Below are 23818 nucleotides of genomic sequence, written 5' to 3'. Positions count from 1 at the left end.
CTCACTTGAAAAAGTATCCAAATACTGTAATGTATTCAATTCCATGCAGTGCTATTCTGAATTTCTCACTTGCAGTGTTAGTACAGTAGATTTGTTGGGTTGTGTGGTGATTGGTGGGTATAGTTTGGACTAAAATGATTGGTTGTTGTATGCCTGACCCAAATCCACATTTCTTCGTAGATCAGACGTCTATATATAGAAAGTAAATGATCAGGACAAGCAGAAAATCCAAACATGTTTATTTACAAACACAATATAAAGAATGACCCAGAATGTAGGTTTCATATCACTGTTCAAACTGTAATAATTCCATCCAAGCTCTAATAATGCCATCCTTTCATTTTCGGACTGATTCTTCGACCTAGTTCTTTTTGACTCTATAAAATGATGACCTTTTGTGATTCTGAGACCTAAACTTGAATATGCTCATACGGATAACTTATTTTGTGCATTGTGTCTTTTACACACAACCCGCGTGACTGTGAATTACAAGCCCAAGAAACAATCCTCCAAAGACTTTAGGAGTGATCATGGAAGATCATGGGAATTTGGGGCGTTACGAAAATCAAAAGGCATTGCACAGCATGTACAGAAGAATGATCCTATGTTTCCAGTTCAGTCATGTTCCTCCACTCTGGCACAGTTAAACACCACAAATACTACTAGAAACAAACATACAGCATTCCAAGGCTGAGATTCATGATGCTTTCCAAGGTTACAACTTTGTCACATTGCAAAAAGGGAAATGACACGATGCGGTGATAATACTGATGACAAAAATCATATCATTTCAAAAGGAAGCGATATTAGTAATTCCTTTCCATCATCTGTAAAAAAACAAAAAAGTGCCTCTGTCGATCAGTCCTCTTTTAAAATCCATTCAAGGTTGATATAAGGTTTCAGGTAGCCTAGCGGTAAGAGAATTGGGCCAGTAACCAAAAGGTTGTTCTGCCCTTGAGCAAGGCAGTTAACCCCCCACAACAACAGCTCCCTGGGTGCCCAATGTGGCCGCCCCCTGCACCTCTCCGATTCAGAAGGGTCGGGTTAAAAGCGAAAGTCAAGTTTCGGTTGGGCCTTGTGTGCAATTGATGATAAACGTAATATCATTCGAATTAAACTCATCTCTCCCAATGATCCGTGAGCTTTAGCAGAAGCTGATGGTTGTAAACATGTGTTGGTGGCGGGCACACACAGAACAGAGATTATAGTAGAATCATGCACGGCATCACATGAGTATACAAATAGCATTATATCTTACAGGAATTATATTATATTTCGTCATTTCAACAGCAGAAGTGAACCTCTTCTCGTCATGGTTATTAAGGTGAGTCAGCAGACAGTGGGAACAGGAGTTTGTTTGATACAAACGTCCATTAGATACGCAATTCAGGGGTGAACTGCATATCTGAGAGAGGATTTGTACATTTATATCGTAAGGCAGCATGGTTTTAAGACATGGATGACAGAGGGAAATCAGATTGGTCAACAGTGCCCAATAACTAGTGTTTTTCTGACTATGTGGCCTACTATGGTGGTGGTAATTATAAAATATGAATCATCTCACCTTTGTCCAAAAACAGCAAGCAAATAAAACACAACCATTTCACATCAGAAATATCCAAGGATGTCTTCCGGTGTTTGGCTAGTTAGTTGTACAGAAGGAAGTGGACCTGTGAAAAAGGTCCTCTCAGGTCAGGAGTGTTAACAGTGTTTTATAAGAAATATTTACCCATATAAAACAGTTGAATGTAGCTGGACAACTGAAGGTTAAACAGTTGGATCTTTGAACATTTTCTTTTGGATTCGCTCAACGTCAATAGTGTTCAGGATTTTTACACGGACATAAATAAAAGCTGCCACACCTACAGAGTGTCTGAGAAAGAGAGCACGGGGGGGGGATCATAACACAGGAAGCGGCAAAGAGAAAGTACAGGAGGAAGAGAGGGACACACAGAGTGGCCTTATTTCAGTGTAAATAGTTGTGCAACATGTCAAGTTCAAACCTCTGTACAGCAGTACCACCGAGCCACTAAGATTTCACAGAAACGACATCACTAGGAAAGATCACTTCACATTAGAACAAGCAACCTACAGAATCAGAGATACCAGCGGCCATTGGAGTTGCTTATTCAGCAAGAGAGTAAGAAACACATCAAGATAAATTATAGTGTTGGCATAAAAGCAAGCAGCCTTCAACACATGGAGCTAGTGTAAAAAGCACAAATATACGGTGTGAGCTCAAAAGGCCATCTCTCGTCAACTGTAAGAAAACCATTGTATCTAAATTAAGATATGCAAAATGATGATAAATTAAGAACCGAGACAAAAACAGGAGTAAATGGTGACTTCCCACGATGCATTACAGTGTGGGCGTGGCTCTGGTGCACGATCATGTGCAAGGTCCTGAGTGTACATTGAGGATACCTCGCGTGTGCATGTGCATGAAGTTAAAGATCTCGTGGGGCATGGCGTGGAACCCGGGGCGGGGCTTGACGTTGTCATAGTAATGGTGTGTGATGAAAATGCCCGAGGGGTTCATGGGAAACGCCCAGAAGCCATAGAGGTGGACCTCCTCGCACAGTTCCATGGCGGCGGTGACTAGCATCAGGCCGCTGCTGAGGCGTTTGGCGCGGACACCCTGGACAGTCCAGAAGCGCTGGACGTTGAGCAGGTACTGGGGGTGGAAGAAGAACACACCCCTCTGGGAGTCAAAGTCGTCCAGCATGTACTTGACCCGGAAGGAGACGTCAGTGTTACGCGTGTTGTAGAAGGCGGGTAGGACCACTGACGAGTTCTCGTAGTTCTGAAGAACCTCGTAAAATGGTCGCCGCCACTTCTCTAGCTTCTGGAATCTGGTGGTGGAGGAGAGGAGAGGGATTAGAGTGTGTATAAAGAGGGAGGAGGTGTAAGTGTGTTGGTGTGTGCGTGTGTGTTTGCAAGGAGCAGACGTGCTGCAGCTCTGTGCCACAACATTACATTTGACTAAGTGCAGTGCCCGCCCATTGTATCTGCTGCCGTTAATGGATTTCAGGTCTAGATGGTGTGTGTGTGTGCGTGCCTGGGCACAGATGTCAATTCAACGTCTATTCCACATTGGTTCAACGTAATTTCATTGAAATGACGTGGAAACAAAGTTGATTCAACCAGTGTGTGCCCAGTGGGAATACACGTTTTTTTGTTGACATAGCCTTACAGTACCTCTCCGTTATAATACTTGGATTAATCGTCACCAGATCCGTTTTGGCGCCTACATCAGCCGAGTACTTCTCGTTGATGGGTGGTATGTTGCATCTTTGAAGGAAGGAGAATTATTTACATTATCCAATGCAGATTCTGAGAAGGTCTGAGCAGAGCGAACGTAATTAAATAGTGTATCTTGCCATTTGATATCTGCAGTCGAAAATAACTCAGCCCGAGCGTGATGCTTGGGAATGTTTGTAGCACGACAGAATAAAGATGATGTGTACCTAAACACGAAATCTGCGGAGTCAATATCCTTCCCACATTTGCTGTTCTTGATGATTCCTCCGTTTCCGACAACTGCACATTTCTTAAACTGAGACTTGGAGTACGGCATGTCCTTTCAATGAAACAGAACCAGAGTCAAACAGAAATATGGGGTACCGTTTTATAACCAGAGAAAGTGGAGTTCCGTCACCTTAGGGTACGAGGTAGGGTACATAGCATAGGACACATGGATGACAGGTAGTCAGTCGTACAGGGTGATATACTGTATATTGTTATAATTGGAACACTCACGTCAGGAAACATCTTGAAGACCTCAGTACTGATGGGCAGGATGCCACTGGTGTCCACCTCATACCTCAGCTTGGTGCCTGCTGGAGTGTTCCTCTTGGTCGTGAACAGGAAGGAGGGTGCGTTACAACACCGCGACAGAGACATCCTATTGGAGAGAACAATAGAAGGGAAGAGTTACTGTCAGACCCCCCCCAAGAAAACTGTAGTAGAACAAGGGTGTTGCGAAAAACGAGCAACACTGCAGCCCTGGTCCCTGAGGACTAGAACGTTGCAAACCTGCAGTAGAACATCTCTCTATGAGTCTGGTTAGTCACATAATAAAGATGCCCTGATATACAGAGAGACATCTAAGCAATGTGACTGGTACTATAGGGGCAGAGTCACACTAGTTAGAGATGGTCGATACCGAGTGGGAGTACCACAGAAGAGAGGGAGGCTAATGTGTGTGATTAGCTGTAACAGTTTAACTTTACGTCCGTCCCCTCGCCCCAACCGGGCGCGAACCAGGGACCCTCTGCACACATCAACAACAGTCACCCATGGAGCATCGTTACCCATCGCTCCACAAAAGCCGCGGCTCTTGCAGAGCAAGGGGAACCACTACTTCAAGGTCTCAGAGCATGTGACGTCACCGATTGAAAGGCTATTAGCGCGCACCACCGCTAACTAGATAGCCATTTCACATCGGTTACATATGATAGAAGAGCACTAATGGCTCCTCTGAACAGGCTCGTGCTAATAGACTGGTGGCATTCCAAGTCTCCTGTTTTGCATTCGCGCTCTGTAGATGATCGGATATCACAATGCCTAAAGAAGTGTTTAAGGTCTCGTGAACCTCAATAATATATTTTGAGATGTACAGCGTGACTGCAAAAACGGTGACCTGAAACGCCATCTCTGTGATGCGTTCAAGTTAAAGGTCAGTTAGAAGCTCACTTGAAGTTGTTGGTCTCCACCATGTTCTGCTGCCACTTGCACACCTGCAGGTTCCTCCATCTCTCAAACAGCTCCGACGTCTTCACCCTGGCAGATGGGCAGGGAAACCCCACATAAAACCGAGACAGACAAGAGAAGAGTCCATGCATGTTTAAGAATAAGCCCTATACCCTATGGTCCTATACTGCATATACTGCCGATTTATTGGGGTGGGGGCCACAAAAAAATCCCTGCTGTCTCACAATGAGGGGGTTGAAAACTTCACGGATAGATACAATTCTTTAATATTTCAAAACGGGGAGGGGGCTGTATGGAGCTACAAAAACCACAGAGATGACACTGCAGCACTCTGCTCTGTAATATGAATATTAAACACGCGCTGAGGTGTAACGTGAGAATGGCACTGGAAGCTGTGGCAATGGATTTAGCATTGCGCCCAGGCACTCCCTCTGACTGACGCCTTGCGTCCGCCGTCTTGAGGAGAAGATGGCGATGGCCAGAAATAGAAGGTCTCTAAATAGCTCCCCTTGAACTGACATTCCCCCTCGATGATTGGAAAATGTGATTTGCTCGGGGAGGGAAAGCACTACCAGGGCTGGCAGTAGTGTAATGAGAGTCAGTCACTGCACTGTAACTGCTGGCGGAGCCAAGTGGTTGTTGTCTGTCGCGCTGTCTGCTGCCTGGCCTGGCACACTGTCCCTCAGCAAGCACCTCTTACAGGTGTGATAAATAGCTCAAACATCCTCAAGAACATGTAAGCCTGTGCCAGAGTCTGTTCTAGTGGTAGCACTGTACATCCCCCTGGCAAAAGAGGTTCAAGGCCTGTCTCGCCTACTTTCTCATCTATCTTTGCCCTTGTCTGTTTCTCCCACTATAGCTTCCTACTGCTGTATTATAAAATCATTATTTAAATGTTTGTTGATAGGACAAGGGATGGGCCTGAATGTTGGAACTGAGTGCACAGACTTTGCTTCCTCCAATATCTAATATCAACATTTCAAAGAGTGAACACAAACCAGTAAGGCACATAGGCCCTCAAGGATCATAGTTGCCCATCACTGCATTTGTACACTCTATGAAAAAAGGGTTCCAAAAGGATTCTTRGGCTGTCCCCACAGGAGAACCGTTTGAAGAACCCTTTTTGTTTCCAGGTAGAACCCTTCTGGGTTCCATGTAGAACCCTCTGTGGAAAGGGTTTTACATGGAACCCAAAAGGGTTCTACCCGGAGCCAAAAATATTTCTTCAAAGGGTTCTCCTGTGGGGACAGCCAAAGAACCATTTTAGGTTCTAGATAGAACCTTTTTTTCTAAGAGTGTAACACAGGCGATTACACTCACATGGTCAGGACTTTGACATCCATAATCTCCTGCCTGAGCTCTTTGCATGCAGTGGAGTTGTAGTCGTAGGATCCATCGTATGAGTCCAGATACCTGGAGGGATAGTCACAGTCAGCGTCACGCTGCACTGATCTGATCTACACAATAATCAACAATAATAAGGAAGAGGTTGGGACACAAAACACATAGCACAGTGGGGTTGGGGAAAGATGTTATACATTGTGGGACACTTTATTCCAATACAATTGTGGCTTTACTTTAAAATACATTATGAATATTAATCTTTAACGTGAAGACATTGTTATGGAGTGAGTGGCAGGTGTGATATCATTCCTATGGATTTGGGGATCCACAATATGTATCCTGGACACTTTTAAGTCCCCAGCTACCATAATTTCTCTGGGGTTTTTTTCAGATTTTCTTGTTGCTGATAACATTCATTATGTATTTTGACTTGACATGGGAACGTTGACTTCACACGGGGAACAACAATTAACATGGACATTCTTCTTAACAAAAAAATTGTGTTTGCAAACAACAAAAATAGCATGAAATACATAGTGAGAAAGGGGAAGGGGGAGGTAGAAATCTTGTGGTAAGTTGTGAGAAAACATGACTAAATCCTGATGGCAGGGGCACCTAGACTGCATAACCTTTATCATAGATAAGGTTTGTCTCTGTTGTATGGCATGTACAGTATGCTGGATAGAGTGAACCGCACAGCTGCACAGTATGATGCCAATGGAGAACATGGGGAGTAACTGCGGCTGTCTCACTGCACAAGGCAGACTCAGCACAYGGGGCAAAACTGGTATTTTATGTGATTATAGTCCGGTTGGGTAACACTTTACTGTAGGTGTTCTCATGTATGCATTCATAAGCTGTCATAAGTAGTTTTCAATAGTTATGAGTCACAGCGTAAAACCGGTTATACAGTAATGGGTGTTTTACATGAATGTTCATTCTGTTGTCCTATGCTCTCATGTCAAATCAAATCAAATTGTATTAGTCACATGCGACCTTACAGTGAAATGCTTACTTACTACAAGCCCCTAACCAACAATACAGTTAAAAATCTTTTTTTAATAAAAAAAAAAAAATTAGAATAAGAAATAAAAGTAACAAGTAATTAAAGAGCATGTCAACTGTTAATAACAACTGCTATTATACAGTCTGGGTGACAACTTATGTCATATGCCTGCTACATTAGAGTCTACAAACCAGATGTTATAAAAGGGTGTGATGTAATTTACCAACCTCTGTGTCACATTGTTACATTGGGAGCCATAACCATGTCATATGCCCTTATAAGAGTGTGCACAGACACCTTAAGTAAAGTTCCATTAATTTAATTAAAGAAAACAGTTGTGAATGTGCTTATACCACAGGATGAGTTGAGAGTATCATAAAACTTTACAATTTAAAGGATCTCCAAGAAACATGGGCAAATSAGAGCAGAGATGTACTAAACGATTACATATTATAATAGCAAAAATGTTGAAACGAAATGGAAGCAAATATAATTTTACAATAAAATCAATGTTGGTGTGGAAAAATGGGACAGATGGGGAAAAAAGAAGATGTGCAGGCTACAGTAATAATGACAGCAGCTATATTACAAAASAAATGGGTAGCTAGCTAGCTAGTTAGTCAGTCAGTCAGGTAACTAGGAACAGGGTTGGAGAGCCCTGCTCTACACAGTCCAAACAATGTGTATTCATACCCTTAGTGGCCGACATGAGCAAAAGAGGCCTCACTGTGCTGCCTGCCCCCATCGATGCATAGCTAGCTAGAGCTAGAGGTACTATTATATATTATTATATATAAACGGAGCTAGCTAGTTGGGGAATTCTGAATTATAAATCTTACTTTGCAGCACATCACACAATACATTCTCTTTCATATATACTTTAGTTTAGAGGCAATTACTTTTTAATCTTAAAGAGATTCTCCGGTACTTTTGTATACTTTTTAGCCAGTAGTCCCGAAAGTAGTGCTCACGAGCCAAAAATGGTCCCCGAAAATTGCGTACTTCGTCACATATGTGCAGATATGTGCACCACGTCATTTCTCTCTCTCTCGCTCTGCTGTGTACGCATCTTGCTAGTTGTCACTCAAATGGTGAGGGGCTGAAGCTCATTGGCTAGAACTCGAATTGGTAGGGGGCTGGCCCACGTGGAGGAAAATGTAGGGGAAATGGCACAGCACAACTTCCAGAAAAACAGTTGCTTTCAAACGAGGGATTTTTGTGACTCATTGAGAAAAAAAATTCTGCTCATAGATTATGGATGTATGAACTACACATTCACACATCTAGCCCAAAAGCGGGAGGTTTAAAAAATACCTTGTTGTCGCAAAGTTCCGGAGCATGTTTTTAATACATGTTTTACATTTACATTTTAGTKATTTAGCAGACGCTCTTATCCAGAGCGACTTACAGTAGAGTGCATACATTTTATTACATTTTTTACATACTGAGACAAGGATATCCCTACCGGCCAAACCCTCCCTACCGGCCAAACCCTCCCTAACCCGGACGACGCTATGCCAATTGTGCGTCGCCCCACGGATCTCCCGGTTGCGGCCGGCTGCGACAGAGCCTGGGCGCGAACCCAGAGACTCTGGTGGCGCAGCTAGCACTGCGATGCAGTGCCCTAGACCACTGCGCCACCCGGGAGACACCTTTTTTTTAACTCAATCTAACTAGCAAACGTTATCCATGTTCTTTGCTATTGCTTTGTGAGGTGATCTTCTCGCTTCTGTGTTTTTATGTTGGTAAGTCCCACCCTCCTTCTTCCGATTTCAGCTACATGATTCACTGACACAAGAGACCGCAATAACTTGTCATTGGATCCGCAAACTTGTGTCAGCGAATCATATCGCTGAAATCAGAAGAAGGGTGGGGATTAACATAACCTAACATAGCAGGCGTAAAAGAAACATAAGATGGGAGAAGAGCTCTTGGCTCATCATGTGGAAAACTTAGCTAACTAGCTAGCTACAGCTAATAGCATAGATAAATACAACATTAGTTAGCTTGAGTTAAATAACATGTATTAAGATGAAAAGTTAATTGCATTCTCAGAAAGTAATTGCATACTCAGAAAGTATTCAAACCCCTTGATTTATTCCACATTTTGTTGTTACAGCCTGAATCCAAAATGGATATCACCCATCTACACACAATACCACACAATGACAAAGCAACACTTTTTAGAAATGTTTGCAAATGTATTGAAAATAATATACAGAAATATGTCATTTATAACTATTCAAACCCCTGAGTCAATACTTTGTAGAAGCACCTTTGACAGCGATTTCAGCTGCGAGACTTCCTGGATAAGTCTCTAAGAGATTTCCACACCTGGATTGTGCAACATTTGCCTATTATTATTTTCAAAATTCTTCTAGCGCCGTCAAATTGGTTGTTGATCATTGCTTGACAACCATTTTCAGGTCTTGCCATTAGATTTTCAAATGGATTTAAGTCAAAACTGTAACTCATCCATTCAGGAACATTCACTGTCTTCTTGGTAAGCAACTCCAGTGTAGATTTGGCCTTGTGTTTTAGGTTATCATTGTCCTGCTGAAAGATTAATTCATCTCCCAGTGTCTTTTGGAAAGCAGACTAGACCAGGTTTTTCTCTWGGATGTTGCCTGTGCTTAGCTCCATTCTGTTTCTTTTTTCCCCCTGAAAAACTCCCCAGTCCTTAACGATGACAAACATACTCTCATAACATGATGCAGCCACCACTACGCTTGAAAATATGGAGAGTGGTACTCGGTAATGTGTTGTATTGGATTTGCCCCAAACATAACACTTTGTATTCAGCACAAAAAGTTAATTGTTTTGTCACATTTTTTGCAATATTGTAGGCTTGGCCCTAATTTCTGTGCTCTCTGAAACCTGGAGTTGCATGGCAAATGGTACAAAAACAAAGGACAAAGCCCAAGGACTAGTTGACCCTTCCCCCTCGATGAGCCAAATGTATATCTCTCTGTTATAGTATTCAGAGCACTGAATATTGGATGTGATAGAATAATACTATAGTATCCATGTATGGTATCTATCTGAAACTTGTTCACTGAGGATAACTGATGCTATTTATATGTACAGTACCAGTCAAAAGTTTGGACACACCTACTCATTCCAGGGTTTATTTATTTTTAATATTTTCTACATTATAGAATAATAGTGAAGACATCGAAACTATGAAATAACACATATGAAATCACGTAGTAACCCACAAATAAAACTTTTTTTTTTATTCTTCAAAGTAGCCACCCTTTGCCTTGATGGCAGCTTTGCATTAATGTCATTTTGTTCCCCTTGTCCAGACACTGTCCTTGTTTTGTTTCATGTCTGTTTATCCATTATTTCTTCTCTCCCTGTACTTGCTTCTCATCTCCCAGCGTCTGTCCTCACAAAATGCAGACACCAATATTAGAAGGGAGGGTTTTTTGTGGGGGGGGGTTGGTGACGTCGGGTCCGGATGCCCCTGCTGAAGGAACCGAGGCTTCCATGCCTTAGCTGGCTCGAGAGGTTTTCTTGCCTCGGTTGGCTCGGCAGGCTCCCATCCCACGTTATGCCTCAGCCGGCTCGACGGGCTCCCACGCCTCAGCCGGCTCATCAGGCTCCCACGTCATGCCTCAGCCGGCTCGCCAGGCTCCCACGCCTCAGTTGGCTCGTCAGGCTCCCACACCTCAGCCGGCTCGTCAAGCTCCCACACCTCAGCCGGCTCGTCAAGCTTCCACTCCTCAGCCGGCTCGTCGGGCTTCCACGCCTCAGCCGGCTCGTCGGGCTTCCACGCCTCAGCCGGCTCGTCGGGCTTCCACGCCTCCCTGTACTTGCTTCTCGTCTCCCAGAGTCTGTCCTCACACTGTCATTGTTACTGTAGCCTGCACATCTGACTTTTTCCACAGCTGTCACATATCCTGTTGTGCCGCAGCAACGCTGATTCTGTTGGAAAATTATTTTTGCTTCCATTTCGTTTCAATGTTTACGTTTTTTGGGACAAGTTGTTGGCATTATAATGTGTGCTTTTTGTTTTAAATTAAAAAATCATCTGTGCTCCCATTTGCCCATGTTTCTTGGAGATCCTTTGAATGGTAATGCTTTATGGTACTCTCAACTCATCCTGTGGTATAAGCACATTCATAACTGTTTTCTAACACCTCAAATTAATGTCACTTTACTTAAGGTGTCTGTGCACACTCTGTAAGGGCATATGACATTGTTATGACGCCCATCATTCCATTCAATGTAATAATGTGACACAGAGGTTGGTCAATTACATAGCATCCTGTTATAACGTCTGGCATGTAGACTCTAATGTAGCATGTAACAACATATAACATAAGTTGTCTTGCAGACTGTGTAATATCAGTTGTTATTAACAGTTGACATTAGCGTATATGACAACAGGACATAAAGTAATTTTTACCACACATTATAACTGGTTTTATAACGTCTCATGCCTTGACCCATAAATATTTAAAACTACTTATGACAGCTTATGACAAATTGTATAATGTGTTATATATCTGTTATAAAGGCTTTATGAATGCATGCATAAGGACACCTACAGTAAAGTGTTACCTCATGTTGTATACTGGTTGTATAAGGAAGCTTTTTCCCATGTCTTTTTAGCAACCAAGTAAGCATCTTTATCTGGATATAATTATAAAATCTTATTATCTGACATCTTTCCCATGACGTCTTGGTCTTGTCACGAAAAATATGTCTTTACCTAGTTGTAATAAAGACCAGTTGGTTGTAATCCTGTTATAAGACGTACTCTCAACCAGTTTACAACCAGAATATAACTTCATTTAGACTTCATGTGCCACATTTTGCTTGCTGGTTAGCCTGAGTTCATCAGGCCCTGTCTGGAATAACCATAAAAGTATCCCTTATCTGCAGATCTCTTTGCATGTAGAAATATAACTAAGGAAGATCACATGAAAATCTGTTGGTCCTACATTTGTATTTATTACCTTATCTGGTATGACATGCACACACATACATACCCACATACATGCACAATCATACACATAATCATAAGGTACATACTGTACACAGTCATCATTCTCACTCAGATTCAAACTATTCGATAAGATTGTACAGCTCAGTGAATGATTCAGATGTGATTTGACAAAATCCCGATTGGACAAATACAACCTTCACATGCTTGCGAGGCTAGGACATCTTCTTAACAAGAGGTTTCAGACAAGGAAATAAATAATTAAACCAATAAAGAAACATTATACAGGAAAATGGTGACAGAAAACCAAAAACAGAAAATCAACAACAACATCAGATCGATATGGTGGTAGTGATTGTGTAATATTTGAGACAAAACACAATGACATCTGAAGGGAAGGAAACTTAAAGAAAGTGAGAACATGGTGAACATTTTAGCAGGGCAGAAAGGATTTTGGACTAACATTTTGCATCTTCTCCTCCCTTTTGAGAGCATCATCGGCACCAGAATCTAACCCAAATCTTTTCCTCCCTCTCAGGCAAGGCAGAGGAGTCAAATCTCTCATGAGGTGTATTTAAATAGGCTTGTAATGGATAATGTTATTGATCCACGTACCAGCTTTGGAAAAGGCTGCCCTATCTGGCGCCTGAGCAGGAGGATTCTTGCCTGAGGACCACAGCCAACTGCATAGCCTCAGAGGCACCAGGATAGGAGGAGAGCTAAAAGCTCCCAATACCTGATACCTATTGAGAAGGTGCTTTCTATTTGGAAAATATTTTAAAGTAGATACCCAATAGGTGATGTTGAGTCCTACTCTCTACTGGATGGGCAAAGAGTGGCTGCCCAGCGGGCAAAACTGGTTCCATTGGCTAAACATCTTTTTAGCAACCATAAAATGTGTCTTAATCTGATTGTAATCTGGCTATACGACAAGATAACAACCCCAAAATGTATTTCCAATCACGTGTTGATGTCGCCTTTATCTGGTTGTAATCTGGTTATATGAAGTCCCCTCTACTATACCAGAAAGCCAGTTTACAACCAAAAAATGAAGTTATTATGACGTCAGGTGTCAAATTTTGTCTGCTGGGTGAGGTGTTGCTCAGTTGAATCCAAGATGGCGGATCAATGTGCCACGCCAGTGAGTGAATTTGTAGAATAAATGCTATCTCAGTGAGATAGGATGAGGTGGAGAATGTTGGTGAAAAGGGGGATTAATGTTGTAAGCGTGATTGATGTGGCTGTTAAAGTCAAATGAGGTGAGGTAAAACACAAAAAGACAACATGGACGACATGACAGAAAAATGCATTTGAACGAGATGGTGGGATAAAAATKAAAATTAGTAAGGACCAATGAAACTGGTTGTCTACATCCCCCTGATGATGCGGTGTATTTTGGATTGGCTTGTAAATARTTAAAAGGTCTAGAGCAGCATGTCTCTTATCCTTTATCATTGAAGAATTAGCTTCTTAGCTTCTTTTGGTTTACCTCTAATGATGAACCCCTAATAAGCACTGTAGCCTAGARAGAGAAGAAAGAGGATGACTCTGAATGTCGCCTTTGATCGCCCGTACCACACTGGCTTTCTGCTATCCACGAGGGATGGCCTGATGGAAGAGTGCCTATTAATAACCAGCGGGTTATCACGCCTACTGACTTTAGGTCCTCAGCCCACTGAAGCCAGAGACCTACTGGGAAATGTTTCATATTTTTGTCTTCTCTTGAGAGGAAAACAAAAAGGAAAGGTAATCCAGGTCGGTCGCAGAGAGATACAATGCAGATGTGAGAAGAGGAGATAGGGGAGCAGAGAGATGTGTCCACTATGTATATGACATACACTCAGAGCTGTGCAGAATGCATGAACACACAGGTTGAGGGTGAAAGGCGTTTGCGAAATGGGTGCTGGATGAGACACAGCGGTACAAGGAGAAGCCAGTGCATCAACAGGAGAACCGTGGTCCAACCAGCTTCTCAGGGGGGYGGGGGGGGAGGGGTTCGAGGGTCACGGGGTGGCAGGGGGTGGAAGGGATGAAACAACATGCAAGAGCAAATCTGCAGTGCAACCACCACTGAAAATATATGAGAGTTTGATCCTTTCAGACCAATGGAAAAGAAAGAGGCATTCTTGGGTTTCTGTAAAAGTACTTAAAATGCCTTCAGACCGGCCTACCTTTGAGAGCGTTTTTTTTTCTTCTTAATATCGGCTAGGCAGGGTGTGACTATTACGGAGATCTGTGAATCTGGCTGAAAATTCTGACGGAAACATCTGTCAACATGCAGACAGGTAAGTTAGAGTTAAACGTCAGTGTGAGTGGTTCCTGTGTCATCATCACCCCTGCAAACATCTCAACTAGGATTCCTCAGAAATGCAAAAACAAGCAGAAGCAAAATGGTTATGTGTGTGTTGCTGACTTCGTCTCTTTACTAGTTAGTTAGTACAGCAGTTTGTTGGTTATACTGGTTATGCATTGCGAGTGGAGGCTTCTAAGGCCCAGGCCACACATGCAGGGGGCTGGGTTATCAGCAGGGAATCTCAAGTTCTCTCTCTCGCTATCTCTCTTTCTTTCTCACAGGGGTGTTGTACAGTCAGTCAATCACATTGGAAATGTACCTTTTCTTCCCATTCCTGGCAGGCTTCAGAGATCCATCATCCAAGAAATTTACAGGACCGGTCCAATTTCCTGTCTCGTCTCCTTTGAGTCGGCTAAACTGTTGCGCACTAGTAAGAAAATGAGGCAGTTTATTTGGGATTTATTGTGCTTTAATTACCTGAGAACTAACAGTCAGTCAAACACACACACACACACACACTTTTATACACAATGCACAAACACACACAGAGACACACCACACCATACAGAGGGATCAGCATTTGGCTTTAGTAAACCAAATCAAACCAAGCCAAAACATGGTTAGAATGAACCTAGATAATGACACCATGGTTGATAACAAATCTAGATTGTAAAACGAACATTGAAACTCAGTAATACATTTGTCATGAATAAAACACCCATAAAAAAAATCTAAATTAGTTGGGGATAAAAAGAAGACGGGGCAAATAAATAAATGGACAAATGTGCCTTGTATGTCAAATATTCAATCTTACCAAAGAATGATGATAGGCTACATTGAGAGAGAAAAAAATATACAAGCAAAAAACAGTAGCTAAAAATCTGAAGGGGACAAATAAGTCCAAGCTCAGACACAGCTGAATGACGAAGTGTATATGGGTCTGGCCATCTGGTGTGGTTGGCAAGGATACCTCAAATCTGAGAATGGCATGCAAAACAGACACACTTCTATCTCTGCTGAAGAGCAGTGGGACAGAAAACACACTTGGTTTTAAAACAGTGTGTAAATATGCTACGTCTGTTTATGACATGAAATAAAGATGCTTCGCTTAAACCATTCACTGTGGTCAAACAGGTCAAATCTCAGTTGTTGTCTCACTAAAACCCCTAATCATTCACCATTTTAGGGGGTTTTGCCCAATATGCAGCACATCTTAGTTCGGTWGATTAGCCTATAGGGTATTATTGCACATTATGCTCATGCACAATCTAAAAAACCACAACACATTCTATAAATCAGAACCAAATGATTCTGGTTAACGGGTTACATAGAGAACAGACAAACTGAGGGGATACTTAACGGTTTACAGACAACAGCAGCATATAGGCCACCGTTGAGAGGTGCATAGCACCTGTACCCTCCCAGGCCACGACGCTGACCCCTACTGGATGGGACAGATTCCATCTCCTCCCTGAGTAACATGAGTGAATTGAACAGATTTTGTCAAAATTGCATGAGGCAAATCCAAATATCCCAACCAAATATCCAAACCTGTAAGAAATTAAAATTATATAATTTAAAGATAGTATTTGTATAAAAGGGACATGTTTGATTTCAATCATCATATTTGAAGCKTAAAAAAAACATATGAATCGAAATAAACCTATTTGAGCATTCATGCCATTGTGCAAATAATCCTGTGACTTTGTTCCATTAAARCATTGTGGACAGCAAAGTGTATCACTACAGTGTACTGGAAAATAATCTTGCACATAAATCCTCTCCATAAACACATTATGTGATGAAACAAACACTACTTTGACCCTCATGTCAATACTGCGCGTCCATTTGGCTTCTCAGAGAACCACTTAAAAATCTCAATGACACTCTGCCCCTGGCTGTTGCAGTCAGGATGGAGTGCGCTAAAACYGGACATGGATTTAGGCTTCTGGATCTGCTTCGTGATGCTCCTAAAGAAACCAGTGGGTGCAGCCACTGCACACCTGCACACCATCCAACTAGAGGGATGCCCTGTCTCAAAAAAGGTGACACTTTCTTTTCCCAACAAAGAAACTGCTGATGTGCTCTCTAAAAATACTGAACCTGACCTATCTGATCCACCGTATTATCCAAATMAATATTACTGATGTCACATGGCACAGTGTTGATATGGCTGATGTCACTCCTGCAGACTATTTATAGGCATTAAAGAGCTACTGTTCCGTTACTGTTGAGTTGATCAATAAATCAATATTGCTTCCTGTCAAWTTTGTTTAGCGTGTATTATCAGCCTGTCAATTTCAATACTATCATATTATYCGGAAACAAGTCTTTGACCTTCCATTCAATTCTACACCACAATTCCAAACGACATAAATCAGCGAATTAGAAAAGGACCCAATTAGATTGAGTTAGCAGCAGTCCATATTGCACTCTAAGGCCTATAGTCTGGAGTGGAAGGCAACTCTGCAGAGGCAGAGTTATGGTTGTGAGAGTAGAACATGAATAATATCCTAKTAGGATGTCCATTACTCACTCAGGATAATCATTTCGACTGGTGAAGGTTTCTTAAGTGCTTACTCAACGGAGATTCAACTATCAACGTGCCCAGGTCCATTATCTATGAAGACATTTGTCCCAGTCCTCCTGGTGTTTTCTCCTCTAAGGGAAGGTCGGCAGGCAATCAACATACTAATAGCTAAGCTTTGTTTTAGAATAATCTGCTACGGATGCTATGGTTCCAATTATATAATTGAATCAAGAATCGGGAATGCTCAACTAAACAGTCTTTTTTTTTTAAAGGTCTGGGTGCAGTTTTGGAGTTTTACTTCAACTAAATAATAACCAAGAGTTCAATCCAAAAATGTAAAATTGTGCCCCCCCCCCTCAAAAAAAAAACATATCGATGGATCTAGTCAAGRTAGTTGTTATCTCTGAGTGGATTTCTAACATCATCTCTGTTTGGTGCCACTTGTAGCCTACCCAGCCTGCTGCGGGTATTTTTAGGCATCGCCCTCTCCGAGTCAAGTGGAGATGAGAGAAGATCATGTGCACTGCTCCAAAGTGGGTCACKGTATTATTTAATAAGCCCTTCTTCCTTTCTACCCTGTGATTTCASAGCCTCGCGGATCTCTACCCTGGCATAGAGCTTTAAGAGGTGTTTGTTAATGTCACTGCAGCTGTGCTATATGATACACGCTGTGGCAATTCAAAATGAGAGATTTATCACGTGTCAGAATGCTAAAAGCACCACACCACTCCAAAGCACATGTGCCTTATGTCTTTTAACAGACATGTGCACTCTCTGAATAGTCACCCTGAATTATCTTGAAGGTCTAACATAATCTGGACCTTCTTTGGAAAATGGTGACATCATCAGACGACTGTGTACCCAAATCATTGAGGGTAAAACAAAGTCTGCAAAACGAAAAAGATCAAAATGGCAGTCCACGACCCAATTCTGTCTACAGCTGCAAAAATAAATCTAAAATAATCTTGGAGTAATGGAGGACTAAAGTGCATGTATTTCATGCTGGTTATTCTCAGATAGTGCTCTCAACAACTGGCATTATTGCATTGTAGTTTAAGTGTCTTCTGTAGTACAGTCTCTTCCAGACCCACAGAATCTGGTCATTTGCAAGAGATAGTTTACTGAGATCCTTTGGGGCATAAGAGAATCTCATGAGATTGAGACCCATGTACTCAGGCATCGTTTGGCTGGGCTACGTGTTGGGAGGGGTTGTACCTGTTGCAACGACTTTAGCTTGTTGTCATCGTTTCAGCATAGGGGGGGGGGCGAGAATATCTCACAGTGACATCATTTTTAAGACACTCACTCTCTCCATCACGCTCTCTCTCTCTTTCTCTCAAACACACTCTCATTCTCTTGCTCTCTTTCTCCTGAGGTGTGCAGATACTGTGTAGCAAAATGGCTGCCGTTGTTGCCCACTGGCTGGCTCAGTAGCTTCGCTGTGACTGTAGCCCGTTCCCCTCTTTCCCAGTCAGAGTGCTAGGAGTGCTGGGCAGGATAGATAGATAGACGAATAGAGAGATAGAGAGATAGAGGATAGATAGATAGATAAGATAGATAGATAGATAGATAGATAGATAGATAGATAGATAGATAAGATAGATAGGATAGATAGATAGATAGATAGATAGATAGATAGATAGATAGATAGATAGATAGATAGATAAGATAGATAGATAGATATGATAGATAGATAGATTAGATAGATAGATAGATAGATAGATAGATAGATAGATAGATGATAGATAGATAGATAGATAGATAGATATAGGTATTGCTGGGGCTGGATTCATGTCATCTCAGCCATAACATATTCGATAGTGGATGCCATGAATCCACAGGATTTCCTCAGAGTAGCCCAAGCGTGGGGAGTTAGAATACAGCACATGTATGTTTGCTGTAAGGCAAAGCTATAATGCACTATTTTATTTTGGGGGGGGAGTTAAATAGGCTATCTAACGATGAAAATATATCAGGTTCTCAGTATCTGCTCGTCTCACAATGAAAAACATCCCAGCAGATGATAATGCAGAAGTCAAAGCCTTCCAGTGATTAATAATAGCATGTATCACTATGGGTCCTATTAGCAACAACAGATTGCATGAGAAAAGGTAGAGTGCCTATTAATAGAGATATTACTGTTGCAGAGGTGTTACGAAACGTCTTAGGAGTGCATTATGCTGAAACAGCAGCATGACTGTGTGTGCATTGAAGRCCACAGTGTACAGTAGCTAAATGACAATCGAATCGGACAGTAACCCCTTCGACATTAACATGTAGAATGATCAATATTAAGTGAAAGATACTGAACAATACACTGCATCGATAGATTTGAGTTGTTTTTTAAAAGTGTGATGTCAGCAGATAGGATATCAGTAGATATCCAAGCCTTATTTATGTATGATGTATGATCTGTAGATAAGACAGAAACTGAAATTCTAATAAGCACTTTAAAAAGAAGGAAGTACACCACCATGAACAGCTGTATGCCACTGGAAAAATGGAAGACCGATTTGCTCTTTTTCAAGCTTAKCCCGCACCCCTCCCCCTCCCATGCAGCATTTACTACAACCACTACTCCCATATTTACACTGAGTTACGACGACAACAGTATGAATGCAGTTATAACAATGACAGAGCCACTTAATTCACAACATTTTAAAAATGTCAGACCGTCCCTTACATTTCAACATTATGCAATTGATAATAATTGAGTCTTCAGATGAATGGCAATTTATTTGATTTGAGCCTATAGGCTATTTGTGGAAGATATATACAGTGCCTTCAGAAAGTATTCAGACTCCTTGATTTCTTCAGCATTTTGTTAAGTTACAGGCTTATTCTAAAATGTATTAAATACATTTCTTTCCTCAACAATCTGCACACAATACCCCATAATGACAAAGGGAAAACAGGTTGTTATTTTTTGTATTTTTTTTATATTTACATAAGTATTCAGACCCTTTGCAATGAGACTCAAAGTTGAGCTCAGGTACATCCTGTTTCCATTGATCATCCTTGAGATGTTTCTACAASGTGATTGGAGTCCACCTGTGGTAAATTCAATTGATTGGACATGATTTGGAAAGGCACACACCTGTCTATATAAGGTTCCACTGTTGACAGTGCATGTCAGAGCAAAGACCAAGCCATGAGGTCAAAGGAATTGTCTGTAGAGCTCCGAGACAGGATTGTGTCGAGGCACAGATCTGGGGAAGGGTACCAACACATTTCTGCAGTATTGAAGGTCCCCAAAAACACAGTGGCCTCCATCATTTTTAAAATGGAAGAAGTTTGGAACCACCAAGACTTCCTAGAGCTGGCCTCCCGGCCAAACTGAGCAGTCYGGGGAGAAGGGCCTTGGTCAGGYAGGTGACCAAGAACCCGATGGTCACTCTGACAGAGCTCTAGAGTTCCTCTGTGGAGATGGGTGAACCTTCCAGAGGGACAACCATCTCTGCAGCATTCCACCAATCAGGCCTTTATGGTGAAACCAAGATTGAACTCTTTGGCCTGAATGGCAAGCGTCACATCTGGAGGAAACCTGGCACCATCCCTACGGTGAAGCATGGTGGTGGCAGCATCATGCTGTGGGGATGTTTTTTAGCAGCAAGGACTGAGAGACTAGTCAGGATCGAGGGAAAGATGAAGGGAGCAAAGTACAGAGAGATCCTTGATGAAAACCTGCTCCAGAGTGCTCAGGACCTCATACTGGGGCGASGGTTTGCCTTCAAACAGGACAACTACTCTAAGCACACAGCCAAGACAATGCAGGAGTGGCTTCGGGACAAGTCTCTGAATGTCCTTGAGTGTCCCAGCCAGAGCCCGGACTTGAACCAGATCGAACATCTRTGGAGAGACCTGAAAATAGCTGTGCAGCGTCGCTCTCCATCCAACCTAACCAAGCTTGAGAGGATCTGCAGAGAAGAATGGGAGAAACTCCCCAAATACAGGTGTGCCAAGCTTGTAGCGGCATATCCAAGAAAGCTCAAAGCTGTAATTGCTGCCAAAGGTGCTTCAACAAAGTACTGAATAAAGGGTCTGAATACTTATGTAAACTGTGATATTTCAGTGTTTTATTTTTTTWAATAAATTAGTWAAACTGTCTAAAAACCTGTGTTTTGCGTTGTCATTATGGGGTATTGTGTGTGGATTTATGACGGGGAAAACACTATTTTATACATTTTAGAATAAGGCTGTAAGGTAACAAAATGTGGAAAAAGTCAAGAGGTCTGAATACTTTCCGAAGGCACTGTATTTCACATCGCTTACCTTTTAATGTAGTTTTTTCCATAGAGAATCTGCTGTAAAAGTGTAACCAGTCCAAATGCGCAAATGAATATAAAACAAAGCGACCTATTGCCGAGTAAATCTCTACCCGACGTAGGGTCGGCGTATCCCATTCTTCGGCGCAGCATCCGCTGGTGCCAAAAACCCCAGAATTAGCCTTCTCTCGCCGCACCATTCAGAATCAATCACACAAGTTTACCGTGAAAGCATTCGAGAAGACAATTGTCCAAATGTATTTACGGTATTTTTACAAATCTACTTCGCTGCGGCCACAGCACAAATCTCATTGGTCTTGGTCGAGAAGCATTGCCTCCTTATAAATAGAAAGCATGGAAATAGGCTACGACTCCGGACGGACCGTGATTTGATTATTAATTGTAAAATAAAAATCTTCTACCTTCTGGTATTTTGCAAAGCTGATGATGGTACAGAAAACATTAAATGGTTCTTCAAAAATGCCTGACATCTCTTTGTGATCATGCGTTGCTGTCTCGACTGGGTGGTGCGCTCGATCGTAGGGCTCCACAGACAGTGGCAGGCAATGCAGATATTCTAGTCTCAGTTAACAGTGTTCCATAAGCGGTCTGGATAGGCTAGCTCATGAAAAGAACATGACTGTAATTCGTAAATAGTCAAAAGAATGGTGTAGACTACGAAATCGCTCTTTTCTCAGGACAAACATAATGGCGTTAATTGTGACGCACAGTTTGGTGATAATAACAGTTTCTTCTTTCTATTATAGCAGACTGGTCCATAGATGCTGATGCTCTCTCTCTCTCTCTCTCCCTCTCTCTCTCTCTCTATCTATCTATCTATCTATCTGTGTCTCGCTCTTCTCTATCTCTCTCTATATACCGTATATCTTCTATAAATCTCTAGCTTCTCTATCACTCGTATCTTCTCTCTCCCTGTTGGGTTCATCTCCGGTCAGCCAAAACCAAGGTCAACTGCCTTCTTCTAAGGACAAGATAGACACCTCCAGACAGGTTTAATTGTCTGCCCACAGTGCCAGTGGCGGTTCTAGACCATTTCAACTGGGGGGGCCAAGCTGGGGCCAGTTGTACTGTTAGAGGGGCCAGTTACATTAGACGTTATTGTTGTCATCGTTTTCTTCACTGCATTGCAGGCATTAGCAGGCAAAAGACCATGTTCATAATCATCATCGTTGCCACTGTCTAATAACGGATGTAAAAAAAGAACGATAGCAAAAATGTGTTATGTAAAAATTATTTCATACTCCACATTTAGGGGGGTGTCACGCCCTGACCTTAGAGATCCTTTTTATGTCTCTATTTTGGTTGGCCAGGGCGTGAGTTGGGGTGGGCATTCTATGTTTTTGTTCTATGTTGTCTATTTCTATGTGTTTGGCCGGGTGTGGTTCTCAATCAGAGGCAGCTGTCTATCGTTGTCTCTGATTGAGAACCATACTTAGGTAGCCTTTTCCCACCTGTGTTTTGTGGGTAGTTGTTTTCTGGTTTGTTAGTTACCAGGCAGAACTGTTCGCTTTCCTCTTTGTTATTTTGTGTTATAGTGTTCTGATTTTAATAAATATCATGAACACGTCTCACGCTGCACTTTGGTCCAGTCATTCACAGGAAGAGGAGTGTTACAGAACTACCCACCACCAAAGGACCAAGCAGCGTGGTAGGAAGGAGCAGCATTTGTTGGAGAGTTGGACATGGGAGGAAATTCTGGACGGCAAGGGACCCTGGGCACAGACGGGAGAGTATCGCCATCCTAAAGAGGAGCTGGAGGCAGCTAAGGCAGAGCGGCGACGCTATGAGGAGTTGGCCCGAGGAGGCGTGCGCGAGAGGCAACCACAGAAATGTTTTGGGGGGGCACARGGGGGGATTGGCGGAGTCAGGTCATAGACCTGAGCCAACTCCTCGTGTTTGCCGTGGGGAGAGAGTGACCGGGCAGGCACCATGTTATGCGGTGAAGTGCACGGTGTCCCCAGTGCGCACTCATAGCCCGGTGCACTACATCGCAGCTCCTCACATCGGCCGGGCAAGAGTGGGCATCGAGCCAGGAGGGATGGTGCCGGCTCAGCGCATCTGGCCTCCAGTGTGTCTCCTTGGCCCGGGGTATCCTGTGCCAGCCCTACGCATGGTGTCCCCGGTTCGCCAGCACAGCCCAGTGCGGCCTGTTCCAGCTCCCCGCACTTGCCGGGCTACAGGGGGTACGAGTTGTGCTAGCGAACCGGGCTGTGCTACGAGTTGTGCTAGCGAACAGCCAGGACGAGTTGTGCTAGCTCTGCGCTTGAGACCGCCAGTACGCCTCCATGGCCCAGTGTATCCGGTGCCTCGGCTAAGGAAAAGGCCTCTGCATGTCTCCCCAGCCTGGTGAGTCCTGTGCCTGTACTAAGCCTAACCCTCCGGCCTGTCTCCTCAGCTGGTGAGTCCTGTGCCTGCTCCCAGAGCCAGGCCTCCTGTGTGTCTCTCCACTCCAGTGGATGATCCATGGCAAGAAGCCTCCAGTGGATGATCCATGGCACGAAGCCTCCAGTGATGATCCTGGCAAGAAGCCTCCAGTGATGATCCATGGCACGAAGCCTCAATGATGATCCATGGCACGAAGCCCAGTGATGATCCATGGCAAGAAGCCTCCAGTGATGATCCATGCACGAAGCCTCCAGTGATGATCCATGGCACGAAGCCTCCAGTGATGATCCATGGCAAGAAGCCTCCA

The 23818-nt window shown here is 42.9% G+C and overlaps 1 protein-coding gene across 5 annotated transcripts; it reads right to left on the bottom strand.

Annotated features, from left to right (window-relative positions):
• Positions 1-222: 222 nt before the first annotated feature.
• Positions 223-22046, bottom strand: LOC111963804 (alpha-2,8-sialyltransferase 8E). 5 transcript variants are annotated; one of them, XM_023987333.2, is made up of 10 exons: positions 21113-22046; positions 15671-15781; positions 14630-14737; positions 14189-14284; positions 6034-6126; positions 4696-4782; positions 3760-3904; positions 3468-3580; positions 3199-3291; positions 223-2852 (listed from the first exon to the last, which is right to left on the bottom strand). In XM_023987333.2, exons 1-10 carry the CDS (start codon positions 21256-21258, stop codon positions 2390-2392), a joined length of 1455 nt encoding a protein of 484 aa, XP_023843101.1. In that variant the 5' UTR covers positions 21259-22046; the 3' UTR covers positions 223-2389. The 5 variants fall into 5 exon arrangements, with proteins under 5 accessions (XP_023843101.1, XP_023843102.1, XP_023843103.1 ...); XM_023987334.2 differs by lacking the exon at positions 14189-14284 and having other exon boundaries at positions 21113-22045; XM_023987335.2 differs by lacking the exon at positions 15671-15781 and having other exon boundaries at positions 21113-22044.
• Positions 22047-23818: the final 1772 nt, after the last annotated feature.

The sequence above is a fragment of the Salvelinus sp. IW2-2015 genome, linkage group LG5 (genome assembly GCF_002910315.2).
Source record: "Salvelinus sp. IW2-2015 linkage group LG5, ASM291031v2, whole genome shotgun sequence".
Classification (NCBI taxonomy): Eukaryota; Metazoa; Chordata; class Actinopteri; order Salmoniformes; family Salmonidae; genus Salvelinus; species Salvelinus sp. IW2-2015.
This window is presented reverse-complemented; position numbering and strand designations above follow the sequence as displayed.